The 23097-nt window shown below is 47.4% G+C and overlaps 1 protein-coding gene across 1 annotated transcript in view; it reads right to left on the bottom strand.

Annotated features, from left to right (window-relative positions):
• Positions 1 to 1957: 1957 nt before the first annotated feature.
• Positions 1958 to 23097, bottom strand: part of LRRC1 (leucine rich repeat containing 1) — a 297188-nt gene continuing 276048 nt past the window's right edge. Inside the window, exons 13-14 of the mRNA XM_068281386.1 lie at positions 17967 to 18103; positions 1958 to 2738 (exon numbers count right to left, since the gene is read on the bottom strand). Coding sequence (XP_068137487.1) covers positions 2580 to 2738; positions 17967 to 18103 — 296 coding nt within the window. The 3' untranslated portion in view covers positions 1958 to 2579. The remainder of the gene's footprint in view (positions 2739 to 17966; positions 18104 to 23097) is intronic.

Raw genomic sequence — 23097 nt, 5'->3', positions numbered from 1 at the left:
AGAGCCGTCAGATTTCGCGTGCGGCAGGAATGCGGGCAAATCGCCCGCAATGCTTTTAATAGGGAAATCGCATGCGGCATTGTCATGCGAAACTTCCCCGCGATTTCGCATGTAAAGCTATGGAGCTTTACACACGCAGTGACATGGTTAAATTCGCCTGGTTCCTTGCCATGCGAAATCGCATGCGAAATCCGCATGCGGAAACGCATCCACATGCGTTTTCATCCGCGGTGGAATCCAGGCGATTCCGCACCGCAACAGTGGAAACGAGCCCTAAGACTTGATTAAGAACACTTGATCTGCATGGTTGTTTAGGGTGTATGGCAAAAAGGACTGGAGAAAGGCATAGGATCAGAAAGACAGCTAGGCAACTGGTATTGTTTTAAATAAAATTATTATGCTAGCCTCCATATCCCTCTCACCTCAGGTTCCCTTTAAGAACTTCGGTCCTCTTGATCACTTATTCTTTTTATCAATTAAACATTGACTGGGAAGCCTGTTTTTATCAGCATTAAGTACATCAATAGCACAGGGTGAGGGGACATTGCAGTAGAGGCACAATCAGTTGTATAACTTTGTACCTGGGCTGTGCAGTCGGTACAATAATTATCCAACTCAGACTCTGACTCCTCCGTTTATGAAACCTCAGACTCCCCGTACCCAAAATGGCTCCGACTCCTCAACTCCTCTTACCAGGGCTGTGGATTTTGTACAAAAATCATCCAACTCCCAACTCCTCAGTTTATGAAACCACCAACTCCAAGCATAGCCGGCCTTTGACCTGAGCGACTGGAGCGGTCGCTCAGGGTGCCGGCTTCCAAGGGGGCTCCTATAGCTGTTTGCCTATACTGGGGGCACATATAGCTGGCTACCTTTACTGAGGGCACCAAAACCTGGCTACCTATACTGGAGGCACATACGCCTGGCTACCTATGGGTGTGGGGGGGTGGAGACCTTCAACTTACTTCCTATATTGGGGGCACCTATGTTTGGCAACCTATATTGAGGGCACCTACACGTGATATCCTATACTGGGGGAACCTATACCTGGCTAACTACCTATACTGAGTCTGAGGGTTTTTTTTTTGGGGGGGGGGGGGGGCGTACTGCGGCTATAACGCGTGGTGCACGTTGCTGGTGCTGTGCTATCATTCTAAATGGGGGGGGGGGGGGGCGCAACAGTCCCACTGATTGTTTTTATTAATAATCCTGAAAGTTCTAGCCTTCATTTTTAAGTGTATTCAGGATAATGCACTCTTTCCATCTATCTGTAGTTATTGATAGTATTTTTTCTATTATATATATGTGACGTGTCACGGAGATCTGAGCATTTGGCGTGATGTGTCACAACGTCAAAAAGGTTGGGAACCACTGTCCTAGGAGATATCTCAGGAGTAAAAATTGAAGTGTGTGTGTGTGTGTGTGCGCGCAACTGGGAAGAGGATGAAAGGGGGGCACAAAAATCAGGTTTCGCTCAGGGCGCTGTGAAACCTAAGGCCAGCCCTGACTCCAAGTACCGAAAATTTCTCAGACTCCACAACCCTGCTTTATACTGCATTAAGCATCACAAAGCTAATAGTGTTCCAATTCAGTCAGATTGCTGTAGATTTTCTTTCTGCAAAAATTTGATCAATATTAAATGCTGCCAAGTCATAAAATGATCAGTATTCTTCGATCGATGTTTACCACTAAAAAACACTGATCATTTGCAAGGTTGGCCAGACATCTCATAGTATATTCCAAGATTTACACTGACACCACCATGCTCTGCAACAAAACCTGAATAGCTTACAGTAATGGCTCTTCCCTGTCCAAGCATAAACAGTGCTGTGCAGGTGATTACAGGTGGCAGATATGAAGACACAATCAGGTCATTTACCAGTTATATTTAAAAATCAATTTAATCATTCTTTATTGAATACAAAACTGGATTAAATTGTGATTTTTTTTCTTTGTTTTATATTTACATGGAGTTCAGCTTTAGAGGCTAAAAAATAAAAAAATATTCTGTTCTGGAAAACCCACTACTATTCTAAGACATAACTTAGTGGCACAATATACAGAATTATTTTTAGATTAAAAATATTTTAAAATTACTATATGTACCGCTTTCGATTTTCTTTCAACAATTAAACCATTTCTGAATCCTGTCATACATTTAATTGTTTATATATATAGGTGAAGCTGCCAAAGATAAAAGTAAAAAAAAAAACACAAAAATATAATTTGCACAGAAAACTTAACCCACTAGGTCCAAATAGAGTTCTAAAATATACCCAAAGTGTAAAAAATAAAAATATATTTCCACATTTAAAATAGAAACAAAATTATACAGTAGTGTTGACAGTCATTAGAAACAAGATTGGTAAAACATAAAATTACAGCTTTAAATTAGGAGGTCACTGATATGCACAACTAGTGGAAATAAGGCACTTCCTGTGCAGGTTGCAGCATCTCAATAGCAGTAGTAAAAAAGTGATGATGAATAATGTTCTGGTAAAAACAAGAGGCTGGTCCTGGAAGCAGGGAGACATTTCAACAGTCAGGGAAGACACGGGTGGTAAAATGGAGGAGGAGTTCTACACAGACGTGGTCAATCTGTCAAGGGATTTATTAACCTCGTTTTTGTTAGAGTCCAGTGCCTTAGCAGCATTCATGGTAGTGCGCAAGTTCTCCACAGTCTTTTTCATTGTCTTCAGCTCACCAGGGTGAGGAGTAGCTCGTCTTAGAAGAGTTGCCTGGAAGAAAAAAAAAAAGTGAAAGGGAAAATCCACTAAAAATAAAAAAATAAAAAGATGAATAAAGTGCTACAACTACAAACCATATAATTATGTTTGTGGGAGCCCGACTTCTCCCTCTGTGCTCCCCGCTCTTTGCAGAGTAAGACTGGTTTCACAGTAGGACGTTGCGTTTTAGGGGACGTTATGGTCGCATAACGTGCCCCTAACGCAACGCCTGGTGCTCTCTGATGTGGACGTCAGAGTGAGCCGCATTGTGCAGCTCACTCTGGCAACCGTGATGCGTACTCTTGGACGCATGTGGCATCACGTGTTCCCGCCCGGCCAATCGCCACACAGAGCGGCCGCTCCAGGAAGTAAACACTGCCCGTCACTGAGTGCAGTGAATATTAATTAGCCATGTGCCTGGCCGCTCTCCGCTCCTCCCCAACATTACTGAGCATGTGCAAGCAGTCTAATGCGGCTCTGCCGCTTATAAAGTACTGCATGCAGTACGTTGTCTTATGGCGCAGCGTTACTAAGTAACGCAACGTGGGCACTGTGAACAGCCCATTGATTTTTCATTGCTGTACAGTGGGGTGCGTTACAGGCTGCTGTAACGTGCGCCTGTAACGTCCCACTGTGAAACCAGCCTAAGTGCAGCGGGAAGCCTCATATTAGAAACTCCCCTCCCTGCCCACTCCAATCGCCACTGGTCTCCTTCACCTGCATAGCCGCTTATAAACGCTCCACTTTCTGCTAATAAGGAGCACCTATAGCTAGCTATCTATACTGGGGGCACCTAAAGCTGGCTAACTTAACCAATGTTTACACCCTTGCCCTGGGTCCAATTTAGCCTAGAAACTACCCTGGCAGGGGTAGTCCAAATACTGGAAAAATGGATGACATTGTGCAGGCAATCCCAGAGTGAAAGCTTAATGTGCTCGAGACAGGTTTTCAGCTGTGTAATGTATAGCAGTAAGAGAGTAAGGCTGGCACTAGTGAGCCGTTTATTACACTAAGTACAGTAAAGGTAATGATGACAGTTAGCTTCCTCAAAGGACAAAAAGTCCACTGTTTGGTCTCAGAAGAAACTTAATGAAATGATATAAAAGATATTTTTAGGATGTTCAAACACTCTGGTTAAATCCCTGAAAAATGCGAACAATTGCAGAATATATGCAGTACTTCAAAGCACTGATGAACAAATGCATACAAACACGGTTTCTCTAGGTGTTTTAAAAAGAATATGTAGGAAAAACTTAAAACATCAATCAATACATTAGTTGATGGCTGGTGAGCTTGTCACACTTTCTACTCAATGGCACATGATTCATTTTCTCACATTGATTTTTTTTCATAACAGGATTTATGTCTAATATGATAAAAGTGGAAACTAGACATTTTGGAATTTCTCATCACGTACTAGGGTACTGAAAAATACAATACCAGCATGTAGCACCAGAGATTGGCATTTAAATAACTCACATCTGAATGATGAGACCTGGGTTCAGAAAAATCAAAAAGATTTTTTTTTTTTTAAATAATAATAATGAAATACACAGAGAGATGCATACGGGATGGGGATATGTGTGGGGAATTCAAGAAATGTGCGATAAGAGGCTTTTTGATCACAGCTGGCTCAGTTTGTAAAAAGAAGAAAAATAACAAGAACCAAGTGAGAAATTGGTTCAAATTGAGAAGAAATATAAACCGTCCAGGAGAGTGTAGTCTTATCTGCTATTAAACCAGTTTCTGCTGTTTTTGAAACCTTTGAAGTTTACAATTTAGAACATAAACAGAAGAATATAGCCCTGTTCTGTGTAATTATAGTTGCATTCAGCCAGAATGTTACAACAGAGTAAGAAGAAAACTTATTATGGCTAAAACTAGGGGGAGTAGTGAAAATATATATTTTATACTGAAGCAACAGCAATGCGTGTTCAATTTCAAACTAAAATGTATAACATTATAGAATTGTTTTTTCCCTTATTGATGACTGCTTAAAAAGTGTGAGTCATATGGAGGCTGTCATATTGTTTTTCTTTTAAACAATACCAGTTGTATGGCTGTCCTGCTGATCCTTTGCCTCTAACACGTGTAGCCATAGACCCTGAACAAGCATGCAGAAGCAGGACAGCCAGGCAACTGGTATTGCTTAAAAAGAAATTAATATGGCAGCCTCTACATCACTCTCGCCTCAGGTTCACTTTCAAGTACGACTCTTAGCCTTGGATGATAGACAAAGAAATTCTTTCATGGCTGTTCAGAGAAACTCGATTGAAAAATAAAGTTAAGAGCTTTAAAACACACATGCAACCTGGCCCTGACAGCTTTAGTGCTGAATTTACTATTTTTGTTTTATTAATGTCCAGACTGATAATATTTCTCCCTCAACGTCTTTCTAGGATGTTACGAACCAAGCAAATGTTGCCAGTGTCCCCATGGGTGATAAAGATAGCATGTTCTGTAGAAATTTTTGCCCTACAGCTCTTTAACAATACAGCCCGAAAACATTAGCTTCCCCTCCTGGAGACAGCTATAGAAGGCTTGCTTTGTTGCCATCAAGTTGACTTAATAAAATGTTTTTATCACCAGAGATAATACTATAGCTACTAAAATGTTATAGGACAATGTAAAAATTGAAGTCTGATGGAAATACAGGTCAACAAGGCATTTGATTTGGACTCATGCTTCATGACACTTTCTGGGAAGTGCTGGGAAAGATGGAGGACAAAATGAGGAGGGGACAGCAGAGAATTAGATTGCTATATAGTATCATGGAAGCAACAATAAAGAGCTTGGACAAGCATAGAGAGGCAGGAGCTAGAGATGGGCCTAACGGTTCGCCGGCGAACGGTTCCACGCGAACTTCGGTGGTTCGCGTTCGCGTCCCGCTGGCGAACCTTTGTGGAAGTTCGGTTCGGCCCATAATGCACCTTGAGGGTCAACTTTGACCCTCTACATCACAGTCAGCAGGCCCAGTGTAGCCAATTAGGCTACACTAGCCCCTGGAGCCCCACCCCCCCTTATATAAGGCAGGCAGCGGCGGCCATTACGGTCACTCGTGTGCTGCCTGCGTTAGTGAGAGTAGGGCGAGCTGCTGCAGACTGTCTCTCAGGGAAAGATTAGTTAGGCTTAACTTGTTCCTGGCTGGCTGCATACCTGTTCTGTGAACCCACCACTGCATACCTGTACTGTGAACCCGCCACTGCATACCTGTTCAGTGAACCCGCCACTGCATACCTGTTCAGTGAACCTGCCACTGCATACCTGTTCAGTGAACCTGCCACTGCATACCTGTTCTGTGAACCTGCCACTGCAGTGTTCTCCCCAGAGCCTTTTAACTGGGCGGAGCGCCCGGCTGGTGGTCAGTCCCCGCCCGGCTGCTGTGATCACTATCACTAATCCCTGTCTACGGCATATTTGCCGTCCTCCACACTCATCCAGCACAAGTGCGCAGCGGCTTTGGCATTGGAGCTGGCCGCTGTCACTCTGATACAATCTCCGCCCTCCTCCTCAGCTCCTGACATTACAAGCCAGCCAGACCGCGGGAGCTTTGAAGAGTTTGGGGCACACAGAGAAAGAGCCGAGAGAACGTGGGCTTGCTGTGTTCCCTCTGAGTCACTGATCTGCCCGAGTAGTGCAGAGTACGGGCTCTTCTCCTTCTGTCTTCCCATCATGCAGGAATTTTCTCAGCACGTGCTCCAGCCTCCCCCGATCAGAGCTCAGAACACATAGAGAACAGCGTGGAGCAGCGCTCATTCATGCCGGGGAGAGCAGCAGCAGGGCAGATGGTTATCTGAAAGCAGTTATGGCCCCCCAGCAAAGGAATCCTTGTGACTCAGCTGCCGTCTCTCAAGACAGGTATTAGAAAACTTTACAGCTAGCTACTACTGCTTCCCTTCCCCCACTGCTCTGGCCGGACAGGTTACATAGCTAGCTGTCCTGGACATCAGTCTGCAGACTTCCTGCAGTGTGCACTCACATTTTCTTTTCTGCATTAGTCTGTTTCTCACTCTCCCTCTTAGACATTTCCCTCTGTCTCTCACACACTTTCTCCCTCTTTTTTTTCTTTCCCCTTTCCCAGTCCTTTTCACACTCTCTCTCTGTCCCTCGAAGGCAATCTATCTCCCAGACTCACACCTATTCCTCTTCCCTTCAGTTTGTATTCACCTTTTTCTACTCAACTCCCCTCTGTCCTCTATATACCGTATTTCCTGTATACAGTATGTATGTCTGCTTACCAGTACTTGATTTTGTTTAAGGGTAGAAGCCACAGCAGAAACCCCCAAGCACTTTTATGTTCCTTTGTAGTGCATGTTGATTAGCATGGACAAACAACAAGCATGTCTACACTGGGTTTACTACTACTGTCAGCCAAAATTATTGTGAGACTTTTTGAATGAGATAACAAAACAGTCTGTGGGGATGTGTGGTTTTGGCCCTAATTAGTCACCCTGTCCACAGCCCCTTTCTGGTATTAATCCGGCTTTGACAGCACTTTATCTGATTGCCCATCAAAACAGCACCACTCAGTGCAAGATGCCTCTTTCTCCATTAGCATCATTTAGTGTAACCCTCTACCCCTATCAGCAATGGCTAGCATGACTACCTCACCAGGTAACAACCAGCGTGCTCCACCTACTCTTCTCCCCAGCAAGCAGCACCCAGCATGATCCTCCCTCTCCATTCTCACCTAGTAGTAGCAGACAACATCACCCTCCTTCCCCACACATGGTGACCGTAAAGGGAACCAGAGAGGAAGGATAGGGAAAAATAGGAAAATGTTTTATACATACCTGGGGCTTCCTCCAGCCCCATAAGCCTGGATTGCTCCCACGCCGCAATCCTCTGCTTCCTGTATCGCCGGTACCGGGCCCTGTCACTTCCGGCGGGCGCGACCAATTGTCCGCATCACAGGGGCTCCCTCCATACCCTTACGCATGTGGCTGCGCAGTTTGCAGCCGCATGCGTAGGTATATGGAGGGAGCCCCTGTGATGCAAACAATTGGCCGCGTCCTACGGCCGACTCGCGGAAATGACAAGACCCGGTACCGGCAGATCCAGGCAGCGGGGGACGTGGCGTGGGAGCAATCTAGGCTTATGGGGCTGGAGGAAGCCCCAGGTATGTATAAAACCTTTCCCCCAACGTCTCTGGTTCCCTTTAATTTCCCACCCGGCTACTTTTTCATGCCACCCGGCTGGAAAAAAATTCTGGGGAGAACACTGCACTGCATACCTGTTCAGTGAACCTGCCACTGCATACCTGTTCAGTGAACCTGCCACTGCATACCTGTTCAGTGAACCTGCCACTGCATACCTGTTCAGTGAACCTGCCACTGCATACCTGTTCAGTGAACCTGCCACTGCATACCTGTTCAGTGAACCTGCCACTGCATACCTGTTCAGTGAACCTGCCACTGCATACCTGTTCAGTGAACCTGCCACTGCATACCTGTGCTGTGAACCTGCCACTGCATACCTGTGCTGTGAACCCGCCACTGCATACCTGTGCTGTGAACCCACCACTGCATACCTGTGCTGTGAACCCATCACTGCATACCTGTGCTGTGAACCCATCACTGCATACCTGTTCAGTGAACCTGCCACTGCATACCTGTGCTGTGAACCCACCACTGCATACCTGTTCTGTGAACCCACCACTGCATACCTGTTGTGTTCAGTGAACCCGCCACTGCATACCTGTTCTGTTCAGTGGACCCGCCACTGTATACCTGTTGTGTTCAGTGAACCCGCCACTGTATACCTGTTCAGTGAACCCGCCACTGCATACCTGTTGTGTTCAGTGAACCCACCACTGTATACCTGTACTGTTCAGTGAACCCGCCACTGCATACCTGTTCAGTGAACCCGCCACTGCATACCTGTTGTGTTCAGTAAACCCGCCACTGCATACGTGTTCAGTGAACCCGCCACTGCATACCTGTTGTGTTCAGTGAACCCGCCACTGCATACCTGTTGTGTTCAGTGAACCCGCCACTGCATACCTGTTGTGTTCAGTGAACCCGCCACTGCATACCTGTTGTGTTTAGTGAACCCGCCACTGCATACCTGTACTGTTCAGTGAACCCGCCACTGCATACCTGTTGTGTTCAGTGAACCCACCACTGCATACCTGTTCAGTGAACCCACCACTGCATACCTGTTGTGTTCAGTGAACCCGCCACTGCATACCTGTTCTGTTCAGTGGACCCGCCACTGCATACCTGTTGTGTTCAGTGAACCTGCCACTGCATACCTGTTCTGTGAACCCGCCACTGTATACCTGGTCTGTTCAGTGAACCCGCCACTGTATACCTGTTCAGTGAACCCGCCACTGCATACCTGTTGTGTTCAGTGAACCCGCCACTGTATACCTGTTGAAGCAATGACCGGCGCCTAGATGAGTGTCTCGGGGGGGCACACAAAAGATAATAAGGTCGTTGCTTCATTGTGGTCAGACCAAATTTGATCAGCTGGACAGTCACTGTTCTGTCATTCAGCTACATCAGCCAGGCGACCATATGGGCTGTAAAGCCACCAAAACCTGCACTCTCGCCATGGTGCGCACCAGTCCAGCACGGCCATCACTACACAAACAGCTGTTTGCGGTGCGTTACACGGTGAGTTTGGTGTGTCAGTGTGAAGCAGTACCTTAATTACACTACCTGATTGATGTATACACATGCAAGATGTTTTAAAGCACTTTAGGCCTGTCATTTAGCATTTAATGTGATTTCTGCCCTTAAAACGCTGCTTTGCGTCAAATCCAGATTTTTCCCTGGGACTTTTGGCATGTATCCCACTCCGCCATGCCCCCCTCCAGGTGTTAGACCCCTTGAAACATCTTTTCCATCAGTTTTGTGGCCAGCATAAATATTTTTTTTTTTCAAAGTTCGCATCCCCATTGAAGTCTATTGCGGTTCACGAACTTTAACGCGAACCGAACGTTACGCGAAAGTTCGCGAACCTAAAATCGGAGGTTCGGCCCATCTCTAGCAGGAGCCAAGAAATGGGCCAGGAGTGCTGTGGTCCGTGGGGTCACAGAGTCGAACATGACTGAATAGCTACTGAACAACATGACATTTTCTAAGATCTAATATGGTTACATTTGGATTAGTAGACCCGTTTACTGATAAAAATATGACCCACTCTATAAACTATAAGAATTAAGAGGAATCATCTGAAGGCTAACATAACAGATATGGGTGGTGAGATATAGTGGTATCCCCTTTCACAGTTATTAACGGCTTGCCGACTGCGTCACGCTAATGGGCGTGGCCGCAGCGGCAGCCCTAGGACTGGCAAAAGTCCTTGGGGCTCGCAATGCAGGAGATCGCGTGCAGGCTGCATGCGCATCTCCTGTTCGGGGGGGGGGGGGGGGGGGGGGGGCGGAGCTCCGCCCCTCCTTCAGTCTCCGAGCGGCAATCACCGCTCGGGAGACTGTTCGACGGCGAAACCACCGTCTATTTACATGTGCAGCGCGGTTCGATCAGCAGCTGTCCCCCTGGGGCACATGAGAGCGAGGGGGGGCCACTTGTGTACTGTGTTGTGCGGCCCTGCAGCTTGGCCTTGAAGCTGCAGTGGCCAATTTTAATAAAAATAGCCTGGTCTTTAGGGGGGTTTACCACTGTGGTCCTCAAGTGGTTAATTCATCTGTAGGCATCAAAGGGTACTTGTAGTCAGAAAAAAAAAATCTAGATTCTTACCTCAGTAGGGGGAATCATCTAGATCAGAGGTTCCCAACCGGTGTGCTGCGACACACTTATGTGTCGCGGCAGCACCAGCTATGTGTCGCCGCTCTCTGCTCCCCCTGCTCGTCTGGGCTCTCCCCTCCATAACATTGCGGCGGTGGCTGGCAGCGGCGGCGGTGGGCGGGACTTACCTCCTCCAGTGTACCAGCGAGTGGACGCTGTGCGTGCGTGCTTGCAGCTAGTCTTGTCTTCACTAGACCAGACTAGCTGCACGCATAGGCACAGCGTCCACTCGCCGAAACACTGGAGGAGGTAAGTCTCGCCCACCGCCGCCGCTGCCAGCCACCGCCGCCGGTTATGGAGGGGAGAGCAAGGGAGAGGAGCCCCAAGGTGAGGGAAGTGGGGGGGAAACGTCCGCCCTTCCCCGCTGCTCTACCCAATGCTCCTCTCTGCTGCGCTGCTCTGCTCCAGCTGGGGGGCCACTATACACCTGGCTGCATATACTGGGGCCACTATACACCTGGCTGCATATACTGGGGCCACTATACACCTGGCTGCATGTACTGGGGCCACTATACACCTGGCTGCATGTACTGGGGCCACTATACACCTGGCTGCATGTACTGGGGCCACTAGACACCTGGCTGCATGTACTGGGGCCACTAGACACCTGGCTGCATGTACTGGGGCCACTAGACACCTGGCTGCATGTACTGGGGCCACTAGACACCTGGCTGCATGTACTGGGGCCACTAGACACCTGGCTGCATGTACTGGGGCCACTAGACACCTGGCTGCATGTACTGGGGCCACTAGACACCTGGCTGCATGTACTGGGGCCACTATACACCTGGCTGCATATGCTGGGGCCACTATACACCTGGCTGCATATACTGGGGCCACTATACACCTGGCTGCATATATTGGGGCCACTATACACCTGGCTGCATATACTGGGGCCACTATACACCTGGCTGCATATACTGGGGCCACTATACACCTGAGCACCCCTCATTGTGCCTGCAGCATCATCAGATTGTTACTGAGCCCCTCATTGTGCCTGCAGCATCAGCAGATTGTTACTGAGCCCCTCATTGTGCCTGCGGCATCAGCAGATTGTTACTGAGCCCCTCATTGTGCCTGCTGCATCAGCAGATTGTTACTGAGCCCCTCAGTGTGCCTGCAGCATCAGCAGATTGTTACTGAGCCCCTCATTGTGCCTGCGGCATCAGCAGATTGTTACTGAGCCCCTCATTGTGCCTGCTGCATCAGCAGATTGTTACTGAGCCCCTCAGTGTGCCTGCAGCATCAGCAGATTGTTACTGAGCCCCTCATTGTGCCTGCAGCATTAGCAGATTGTTACTGAGCCCCTCATTGTGCCTGCAGCATCATCAGATTGTTACTGAGCCCCTCATTGTGCCTGCTGCATCAGCAGATTGTTACTGAGCCCCTCATTGTGCCTGCAGCATCAGCAGATTGTTACCGAGCCCCTCATTGTGCCTGCAGCATCATCAGATTGTTACTGAGCCCCTCATTGTGCCTGCAGCATCATCAGATTGTTACTGAGCCCCTCATTGTGCCTGCAGCATCAGAAGATTGTTACTGAGCCCCTCATTGTGCCTGCGGCATCAGCAGATTGTTACTGAGCCCCTCATTGTGCCTGCTGCATCAGCAGATTGTTACTGAGACCCTCATTGTGCCTGCAGCATCATCAGATTGTTACTGAGCCCCTCATTGTGCCTGCAGCATCATCAGATTGTTACTGAGCCCCTCATTGTGCCTGCAGCATCATCAGATTGTTACTGAGCCCCTCATTGTGCCTGCAGCATCAGCAGATTGTTACTGAGCCCCTCATTGTGCCTGCAGCATCAGAAGATTGTTACTGAGCCCCTCATTGTGCCTGCGGCATCAGAAGATTGTTACTGAGCCCCTCATTGTGCCTGCGGCATCAGCAGATTGTTACTGAGCCCCTCATTGTGCCTGCAGCATCAGCAGATTGTTACTGAGCCCCTCATTGTGCCTGCAGCATCAGCAGATTGTTACTGAGCCCCTCATTGCGCCTGCGGCATCAGCAGATTGTTACTGAGCCCCTCATTGTGCCTGCTGCATCAGCAGATTGTTACTGAGCCCCTCAGTGTGCCTGCAGCATCAGCAGATTGTTACTGAGCCCCTCATTGTGCCTGCAGCATCAGCAGATTGTTACTGAGACCTTCATTGTGCCTGCAGCATCAGCAGATGGTTACTGAGCCCCTCATTGTGCCTGCGGCATCAGCAGATTGTTACTGAGCCCCTCATTGTGCCTGCTGCATCAGCAGATTGTTACTGAGCCCCTCAGTGTGCCTGCAGCATCAGCAGATTGTTACTGAGCCCCTCATTGTGCCTGCAGCATCATCAGATTGTTACTGAGCCCCTCATTGTGCCTGCAGCATCATCAGATTGTTACTGAGCCCCTCATTGTGCCTGCAGCATCATCAGATTGTTACTGAGCCCCTCATTGTGCCTGCAGCATCAGAAGATTGTTACTGAGCCCCTCATTGTGCCTGCGGCATCAGCAGATTGTTACTGAGCCCCTCATTGTGCCTGCTGCATCAGCAGATTGTTACTGAGCCCCTCATTGTGCCTGCGGCATCAGCAGATTGTTACTGAGCCCCTCATTGTGCCTGCTGCATCAGCAGATTGTTACTGAGCCCCTCATTGTGCCTGCAGCATCATCAGATTGTTACTGAGCCCCTCATTGTGCCTGCAGCATCAGAAGATTGTTACTGAGCCCCTCATTGTGCCTGCAGCATCATCAGATTGTTACTGAGCCCCTCATTGTGCCTGCAGCATCATCAGATTGTTACTGAGCCCCTCATTGTGCCTGCGGCATCAGCAGATTGTTACTGAGCCCCTCATTGTGCCTGCTGCATCAGCAGATTGTTACTGAGCCCCTCATTGTGCCTGCAGCATCAGCAGATTGTTACTGAGCCCCTCATTGTGCCTGCAGCATCAGCAGATTGTTACTGAGCCCCTCATTGCACCTGCGGCATCAGCAGATTGTTACTGAGCCCCTCATTGTGCCTGCTGCATCAGCAGATTGTTACTGAGCCCCTCAGTGTGCCTGCAGCATCAGCAGATTGTTATTGAGCCCCTCATTGTGCCTGCAGCATCAGCAGATTGTTACTGAGACCGTCATTGTGCCTGCAGCATCAGCAGATTGTTACTGAGACCCTCATTGTGCCTGCAGCATCAGCAGATTGTTACTGAGCCCCTCATTGTGCCTGCGGCATCAGCAGATTGTTACTGAGCCCCTCATTGTGCCTGCTGCATCAGCAGATTGTTACTGAGCCCCTCAGTGTGCCTGCAGCATCAGCAGATTGTTACTGAGCCCCTCATTGTGCCTGCAGCATCATCAGATTGTTACTGAGCCCCTCATTGTGCCTGCAGCATCATCAGATTGTTACTGAGCCCCTCATTGTGCCTGCAGCATCATCAGATTGTTACTGAGCCCCTCATTGTGCCTGCAGCATCAGAAGATTGTTACTGAGCCCCTCATTGTGCCTGCGGCATCAGCAGATTGTTACTGAGCCCCTCATTGTGCCTGCTGCATCAGCAGATTGTTACTGAGCCCCTCATTGTGCCTGCAGCATCATCAGATTGTTACTGAGCCCCTCATTGTGCCTGCAGCATCAGAAGATTGTTACTGAGCCCCTCATTGTGCCTGCAGCATCAGCAGATTGTTACTGAGCCCCTCATTGTGCCTGCTGCATCAGCAGATTGTTACTGAGCCCCTCATTGTGCCTGCAGCATCATCAGATTGTTTCTGAGCCCCTCATTGTGCCTGCAGCATCAGCAGATTGTTACTGAGCCCCTCATTGTGCCTGCAGCATCAGCAGATTGTTACTGAGCCCCTCATTGTGCCTGCAGCATCATCAGATTGTTACTGAGCCCCTCATTGTGCCTGCTGCATCAGCAGATTGTTACTGAGCCCCTCATTGTGCCTGCAGCATCAGCAGATTGTTACCGAGCCCCTCATTGTGCCTGCAGCATCATCAGATTGTTACTGAGCCCCTCATTGTGCCTGCAGCATCATCAGATTGTTACTGAGCCCCTCATTGTGCCTGCAGCATCAGAAGATTGTTACTGAGCCCCTCATTGTGCCTGCGGCATCAGCAGATTGTTACTGAGCCCCTCATTGTGCCTGCTGCATCAGCAGATTGTTACTGAGCCCCTCATTGTGCCTGCAGCATCATCAGATTGTTACTGAGCCCCTCATTGTGCCTGCAGCATCAGAAGATTGTTACTGAGCCCCTCATTGTGCCTGCAGCATCATCAGATTGTTACTGAGCCCCTCATTGTGCCTGCTGCATCAGCAGATTGTTACTGAGCCCCTCATTGTGCCTGCAGCATCATCAGATTGTTACTGAGCCCCTCATTGTGCCTGCGGCATCAGCAGATTGTTACTGAGCCCCTCATTGTGCCTGCTGCATCAGCAGATTGTTACTGAGCCCCTCATTGTGCCTGCAGCATCAGCAGATTGTTACTGAGCCCCTCATTGTGCCTGCAGCATCAGCAGATTGTTACTGAGCCCCTCATTGCGCCTGCGGCATCAGCAGATTGTTACTGAGCCCCTCATTGTGCCTGCTGCATCAGCAGATTGTTACTGAGCCCCTCAGTGTGCCTGCAGCATCAGCAGATTGTTACTGAGCCCCTCATTGTGCCTGCAGCATCAGCAGATTGTTACTGAGACCCTCATTGTGCCTGCAGCATCAGCAGATTGTTACTGAGCCCCTCATTGTGCCTGCAGCATCAGCAGATTGTTACTGAGCCCCTCATTGTGCCTGCGGCATCAGCAGATTGTTACTGAGCCCCTCATTGTGCCTGCTGCATCAGCAGATTGTTACTGAGCCCCTCAGTGTGCCTGCGGCATCAGCAGATTGTTACTGAGCCCCTCATTGTGCCTGCAGCATCATCAGATTGTTACTGAGCCCCTCATTGTGCCTGCAGCATCATCAGATTGTTACTGAGCCCCTCATTGTGCCTGCAGCATCATCAGATTGTTACTGAGCCCCTCATTGTGCCTGCAGCATCAGAAGATTGTTACTGAGCCCCTCATTGTGCCTGCGGCATCAGCAGATTGTTACTGAGCCCCTCATTGTGCCTGCTGCATCAGCAGATTGTTACTGAGCCCCTCATTGTGCCTGCAGCATCATCAGATTGTTACTGAGCCCCTCATTGTGCCTGCAGCATCAGAAGATTGTTACTGAGCCCCTCATTGTGCCTGCAGCATCAGCAGATTGTTACTGAGCCCCTCATTGTGCCTGCAGCATCAGCAGATTGTTACTGAGCCCCTCATTGTGCCTGCAGCATCAGCAGATTGTTACTGAGCCCCTCATTGTGCCTGCTGCATCAGCAGATTTTTACTGAGCCCCTCATTGTGCCTGCGGCATCAGCAGATTGTTACTGAGCCCCTCATTGTGCCTGCTGCATCAGCAGATTTTTACTGAGCCCCTCATTGTGCCTGCGGCATCAGCAGATTGTTACTGAGCCCCTCATTGTGCCTGCTGCATCAGCAGATTGTTACTGAGCCCCTCAGTGTGCCTGCAGCATCAGCAGATTGTTACTGAGCCCCTCAGTGTGCCTGCAGCATCAGCAGATTGTTACTGAGCCCCTCATTGTGCCTGCAGCATCAGCATATTGTTACTGAGCCTCTCATTGTGCCTGCAGCATCAGCAGATTGTTACTGAGCCCCTCACTGTGCCTCTAGCATCAGCAGATTGTTACTGAGCCCCTCATTGTGCCTGCAGCATCAGCAGATTGTTACTGAATCTTTTCTATCATACGGGACGTGTCATGTATTTCTGAATGTTTGGCATGATGTGACGTGTCACGGATATCTGAATGTTTGTTGTGATGTGTCACGACCTGGAAAAGGTTGGGAACCACTGATCTAGATGGTCTAGAGCAGAGTTCCCCAACCCTATACTCAAGTACCACCAACAGTACATGTTTTGCAGAAAACCACACAGGTGGGGGTCAGCAGAGCTGATTAACTACCTCTGTGGATTTCCACAAAACATGCACTGTTGGTGGGCCTTGAGGACAGGATTGGGAAACACTGGTGAAGAGGCTTTACTGGTCTTCCTACACCCCTCTTTTCCGACAATATTAAACATCATTGCCGAATATTGTATAGTGGACCGCACCTGCGCAGTAACACGGAACAGGTTGTGCATGGCTTTTTCTCCATGCAAAAGTGGCTCCATGCTACTGCGCAGGAGCGACTCCTGTTGATGCCTGTCAGACATGTCAGATGGATCATCATTTCGATAGATTTTTACAGAAAAGGAATTTATAATGTTTGATTGTATGGGGAAGAAGCGGCAGTAGATCACTGATCAATAGAATTGCACTACATTGAGCACTGCAAACTTGATCTATTTTTAATAAGTCCTTGAGCAGGACTCCCTAATGTTTCAGGGTAGCCTAGTGAGCTCGCGCTTAGGCCTCTTAGAGTAGGTTCGTACTGGAGTTGGACTCCAATGGCCAGGAAAAGTGGACAGTGTAGTGTTCGCTCCAATAGTCAGGTTGGAGCCCGAGGAAGATGCGTTTCCACCACAGGCTATATGGGAAGCGCATTCCCTCTCCTGGAGAAATTAAACACTTATTTTTTTACAGTGTTTATTTATACATCATTTATTCATGTTTGCTTATTGTAAAATCTTTCCTCTCCCCAATTTACATTCTGAAGTTTATCACGGGTGACAACAGCTTTAGTCCTGCCAGGTGCACATCTGCTGAATGTTTGTTTGAGAGTTCTATGCACAGATGAAGATACATGACTCTTTGGGGTTGATTCATCAAAGGAAAAGGCGCAAGTAACCTCCTGTCACGCTAATAAATCAGCGCAACTTAATTTGTTTCCTTGCACGCTACGCAATCTAGTGTTAGCGTAGTGTGCATAACCTTACTGCTGCTGAGCCAATGAAAGCACGAGCTTGCTGGGAAGTGCAAGCTCTCATGCACAGAGCTGAGCAGTAAGGACACTAAATTCAGGAAAGCGCAGTTTGCTTTTTTTCCAGTAGAGCCCAGCACATCCTGACAGCCGGGCATGGGGTGATGGCAGCCAGGAAAGCAGCCGGCCGGTAATTGATTTTACCTGGGCGGCCTGCCCACCTGTTTGAACCTGGGAGAACACTGTACTTGCTTGCCAGTTAGAAACAGATGTTCTTTCCCACAATGGCCTGACAGGTTCACAGACAGCAAACTGTGGGAGTGGTTTCACCACAATATCATACGCCATACAGATCTGATCTCATCGAGAAAAGGTAATGATTTCACCTGGAAAGCTACTAATTAGGTTTAACCCTGGGTTGAAGTCCCTCTTTAATATTCAAAGTAGATTTTCATTTAATCACAGGAAATTAAACTATATATTTTTCCCTAGCGACTTCTACAGAAAAATAACAGGTGACAGATGAACAGGGGTGCAACAATATAGTCACTTAACACATATATGGTAAAACATGTATTTTTGTGCAAGTAGAATATGCCCAGAAGTACAGTGACTTACCGTGTCATCCTCCTCATCTTCTTTCTCATCATCTAAAAATCGTATGGCACTTATTCTGTTCATTGCGCGTTCATTCCAGGTGTCATCAGACATATCATTAACTAAACTTTCAAAGGCCTCACACCTTGGTAAATTATCTGTGGACATAAAACTCAGTTTAGTCAGAGTGTCAAAAACATATTTAAAGGCTACAGAAACCATTTCCCTTCCCACCAGGACTAATGCTGGTCCTGAATTCCCACAGACTAATACAGCTGCCTAATTGCATTATTATTTATTGTATTTATAAAGCGCCAACATATTACGCAGCACTGGACAATAAATAGGGATACATACATTGCAACAAGGGGTGACAGACAGAGAGGTAGCAAACGGTTATACAACATAGCACAAGGTTATACATACAATCAGGGTATAAAATGCGGTTTACAGAGACCCAGCAAAACAAGTACGAGTTAGTCCATGAGAAGGGTGTAATTGCCGGGGTAGTAAAATTAAGGACACATTAAAGCCTCATAATTACGGGCTATAACTGTCGCCACAACCACGTGACACCCGTGTGTTGCGGCGAAAGGTCGCCCGTGTGTATGAGGTGCACACCCCGAACCGTTGCTGCTGTCGCCAGGCGATTGGTGCGGTCAATCGCCTGCAACAGCTGTCGCCGCAACTGTCGCTAGTCCGCCGTGTGTATGCAGACCAGCGACAGCAACTCCATACACAATGTATGGAGTTTCCGACGGGGAAGGGGGGGGGGGGGGGAGAGGAGGACCCTTCGGCGACAGCTTCCGCCTAATCGGTGTCCCTCTGTGCGCCGTGTGTACGACTGCTGCACAGAGGGACCTGGCGACGAGCTGTCGCTGCTTTTTTTTTATGGCTCAAGCCACCTCTGTGGCTCATGTGTATGAGCCTTAAGGCAGGGGGAGGCCCTGCCAAGGCTTTTTAGTCAATGTAATCTAATGCTATTCAAATTACATTTTAGATTGTGTGTAGAAAGGTTAGAAACACAGGTTTGACTGTAATCTGTATCCTCTTCAATCATTTAGTTATGGCTGTGTGTGAGAAAACATTGGGAAGGAAAGTGAGGTGAATTCCAAGCTTTACAACTACCGTATCACTATAGTGGTTGAGGATTAAGAGTAGTTACAGCTACAAATTGTGTGTGGTGTTAATGGGAGACAAGAACTTGCACTAATACAGTGCATACACATTAACATATCAAAATGAACAACATCAGGATGTTGGCAGCCGCCCATGTGGAAGGCACATTTGGTTACATGTGAAGTAGATTCTTTTGAAATAAGTTTCATTTTAATGCGTTACAGAATACCTGGAAAGCTCATGGTGACCTAGAACCACTAGTAGAATAAAGGGCTAAAAGACTGAAAAGCCGTCTTACTAATAAAGTAATGCTAAATATACCGGTAATTTTGCCTTCTTAAAAATTGAAAAAAATGTGAATTAATGCAGCTTTAAAGAGACACTGAAGCGAAAAAAAAATGATGATATTATGATTTGTATGTGTAGCACAGCTAAGAAATAAAACATTAAGATCAGATACATCAGTCTAATTGTTTCCAGTACAGGAAGAGTTGAGAAACTCCAGTTGTTATCTCTATGCAAACAAGCTATTAAGCTTTCCGACTAAGTTAGTAGTGGAGAGGGCTGTTATCTGACTTTTATTATCTCAACTGTTCCTGGACTAATTACTTTTCCTCTGCTAGAGGAGAGATCATTACTTCACAGACTGCTCTGAAAGACTCATTTTGAATGCTGAGTGTTGTGTAATCTGCACATATTATAGAATGATGCAATGTTACAAAAAACACTATATACCTGAAAATAAAAGTATGAGAATATTTTCTTTGCTGCTAATCTTCTAGTAATTATTCATAGTACACAACCAATTCACTATATCATATTTTTTTTCTCGCTTCAGTGTCTCTTTAAAGGGAACCCAAGGTGAGGGAGATATGGAGGCTGACATGTTTATTTCTGTTTAAATGATGCACATTGCCTGGCTGTCCTGCTGATCCTCTGCTTCAAATACTTGAAGCCATAGACCCTGAAGAAGCATGCAGATCAGGTGTCCATGACAAATCTAATTAAGCTGCATGCTTATTGCAGGTGTGTGATTTAGACCCTACCGACCAGAAAGACCATTAGGACCGCCAGGCAACTGGTATTGTTTAAAAGGAAATAAATATGGCAGCTTCCATGGATCTCACACCTCAGGTTCCTTTTAACCTCCTTGGCGGTTCAATTTTTTCGCCAAGGAGGCTGCATTCCACATTTTTTGTAATTTTTTTTTCTGTTTCATGTAGTTACCCGAGTGGTAGCTACATGAAACACCACTAGAGGGTGCATGTGTCCCTCTAGTCCGATCGCCGCCGGCAACAGCAGCAAACATAGCGACGATCTGAATGACGTCATGGACGTCAGCCGACGTCCTAACGTCTGGCGCACCTAATCCAGCCCTTTGCGCTGCATGGGAGTGATTGGTCCGGGCAGCGCAGGGCTCTGGCGGGCCCTCTTCTGCCGCTGCGTGCGGCCGATCGCCGCGCGGCGGTGCCGATCAGGCTGTACGCGTGGCTAGCAAACTGCTAGCTGTGCGTACAGCACTTTACCGAATTTAAATCGCCCCACCAGGGGCTGAGATATCCCCCGAGGCGGCTTACCCCGAGCTCAGCTCGGGGTTACCGCTAAGGAGGTTAAAGGGGAAGTATGGTTTCCCATGATGCATCAATCCCGAATACACAAATCATCTCTTTATGACCATGAAATCCAGGCACATGTACAGAGCCACTGGTGTATGGTGAGCCTGCAACTTATAAATGTTCCTGAGCCACACCAATCCACCATGCTTACAGCCGTTTTGGACTTTTAGCCCTCATTAGGGCATGGCAAGGATTGACATAGCTCTAAAGGTGGCCACACACCATACAATTTTTAAAATATCTGTTCAATATAAGAATTGCAATCAATTTTTCTGACTGATTGTAACATTTCAAAAATCTGACCAATGTACCACACACGTATGTTCAATTTTTCCCCAATTAGAATAAAAATGATTGGAAACTGACAAAATTGCTATGGTGTGTATATTAATAAATTGACAATCCAACACACACCATACAATCTTTAGAAAGATTGAAGAAAAATATCTGGCATTCCGGATCGATAAAAATCGAAGAAAACGGGAAATCCGATCAGATTTTTCAGTCGAATGAAAAAAAGCTTTCAATTTTTTCAGGGAGATCCGATCGTTTTTATCGAATTGCCGTAAAATCGGATCATTTTATTGTATCGTGTGTGGCCACCTTAAAGGGATACTGTAGGGGGGGGTCGGGGGAAAATGAGCTGAACTTACCCAGGGCTTCTAATGGTCCCCCGCAGACATCCTATGCCCGCGCAGCCGCTCACCGATGCTCCGGCCCCGCCTCCGGTTCACTTCTGGAATTTCTGACTTTAAAGTCAGAAAACCACTGCGCCTGCGTTGCCTTGTCCTCAATCCCGCTGATGTCATCAAGAGCGCACAGCGCAGGCCCAGTATGGTCTGTGTCTGCGCAGAACACTTCTGGTGACATCAGCGGGAGCGAGGACACGGCAACGCAGGCACAGTGGTTTTCTGACTTTAAAGTCAGAAATTCCAGAAGTGAACCGGAGACGGGCCGGAGCATCGGTGAGTGGCTGCGCCAACACAGGATGTCTGCGGGGGACCATTAGAAGCCCCGGGTAAGTTCAGCTCATTTTCCCCCGACGCCCCTACAGTATCCCTATAAGTGTTACACATTTTGTTTTTCAAACAGAAGGATTAATAGGAATCCTTGTTTCAGTTTTACATTTGAGGGAAAGCGTAAAAAAAAAGGAAAGAAAAAGAAAAGCATGCAACAAATAAATATACACAGGGTCGGATTTACAATAAGGCACGTGCCTACAGGTGCCTGATGATGGAAAGACTGTTCACTCCTCTCCCCGAGTGTCTCTCCCTTCCTAGGCATAGTCCTGATGAGACTGTAAATGAGTGGTTACAATACTCACCCAGCTCTTGGAATTCCACTGGTGATATCTCCCTTCACTCAGGGGCACCTTTAGATAATACTGAGGTTCCTCTAGCTACCCAATACTTGGGGGCACCTCCAGCTACTTAATATTGAGGGTACTTTGGCTACCTAATACTAAGGGGCACCTGTAGCTATGTATGACGGGCAAGCAAAGCGGGGGGGGTTTGTAGTTTCATGGAGGGCAGTCTAAGGTGCCAGGATATATGTGCCTATAGGCTCCTGTGAGGTAAATCCGTGCCTGAATATACAGCACTGGAAGTCCATACTCAAGAGAAAATATGGATCCCAAAGGGCAGTTTGAGTTTATAACCTTTTTTTGAAATTTATACATTTTGTAAATTGAAATTGAAAATATATTTAACAGATTGGAACTGCAAAAGTCTAGTGAAATTGTGATAACAAGCCTGTAGCATTTATATAAGCAAAAGTAGTTTCCCTTTAGGGATACCATTCACCTACACTGTTGCCAGGGCCGGATTTATCATAATGCACTATAGGCACGTGCCTGCAGGCGCCCGATGATAGAAAGGCAGCTCACTTCCCTCCCATAGTGCCTCCCCCTCCTTCCTTCCCTATGCAGAGTTCTGAGCAAGAGTAAATGAGAGGTCACTCATCCTGATCTCAGCATTCCACTGACAAGATGTACCTCTGGCTATCTAAAGATACTGGACATCTGTAGCTATGACAGGCAAGGAAAGTAAGGGAGAAGTGACAGCTGGGCTAGCCAGCACACTTGTGGTGCATTTCAGCAAGAGTTTGTAGGTCCATGGAGCATGAAGTCTAGGCCTCCAGGACATCGGTGCCTATAGGCTCCTGTTATGTAAATCTGGGCCCGACTGTTGCACTGGTTTATTTTTTTTATGATAATGTAAGACAAAATAAAACAAAATGGAAAAACTTGCTTATACGTTGCCTTTGTTATGAATCAAGTTTCCAAGTGTCCAGCGTAATCCTAAATACACACAATGCAATTTCCCAACAGACTTATGGGAAATGGACGATTTCCAACATGTTTGAGCTGCTTCTGTTTTATAATGGATCGATTTTTTAAAGTTATTATAGGAAAATCG

The sequence above is a fragment of the Hyperolius riggenbachi genome, chromosome 4 (genome assembly GCF_040937935.1).
Source record: "Hyperolius riggenbachi isolate aHypRig1 chromosome 4, aHypRig1.pri, whole genome shotgun sequence".
Lineage (NCBI taxonomy): Eukaryota > Metazoa > Chordata > Amphibia > Anura > Hyperoliidae > Hyperolius > Hyperolius riggenbachi.
The sequence above is the reverse complement of the archived record's forward strand: the minus strand, read 5'-3'. Positions and strand labels throughout refer to the sequence as shown.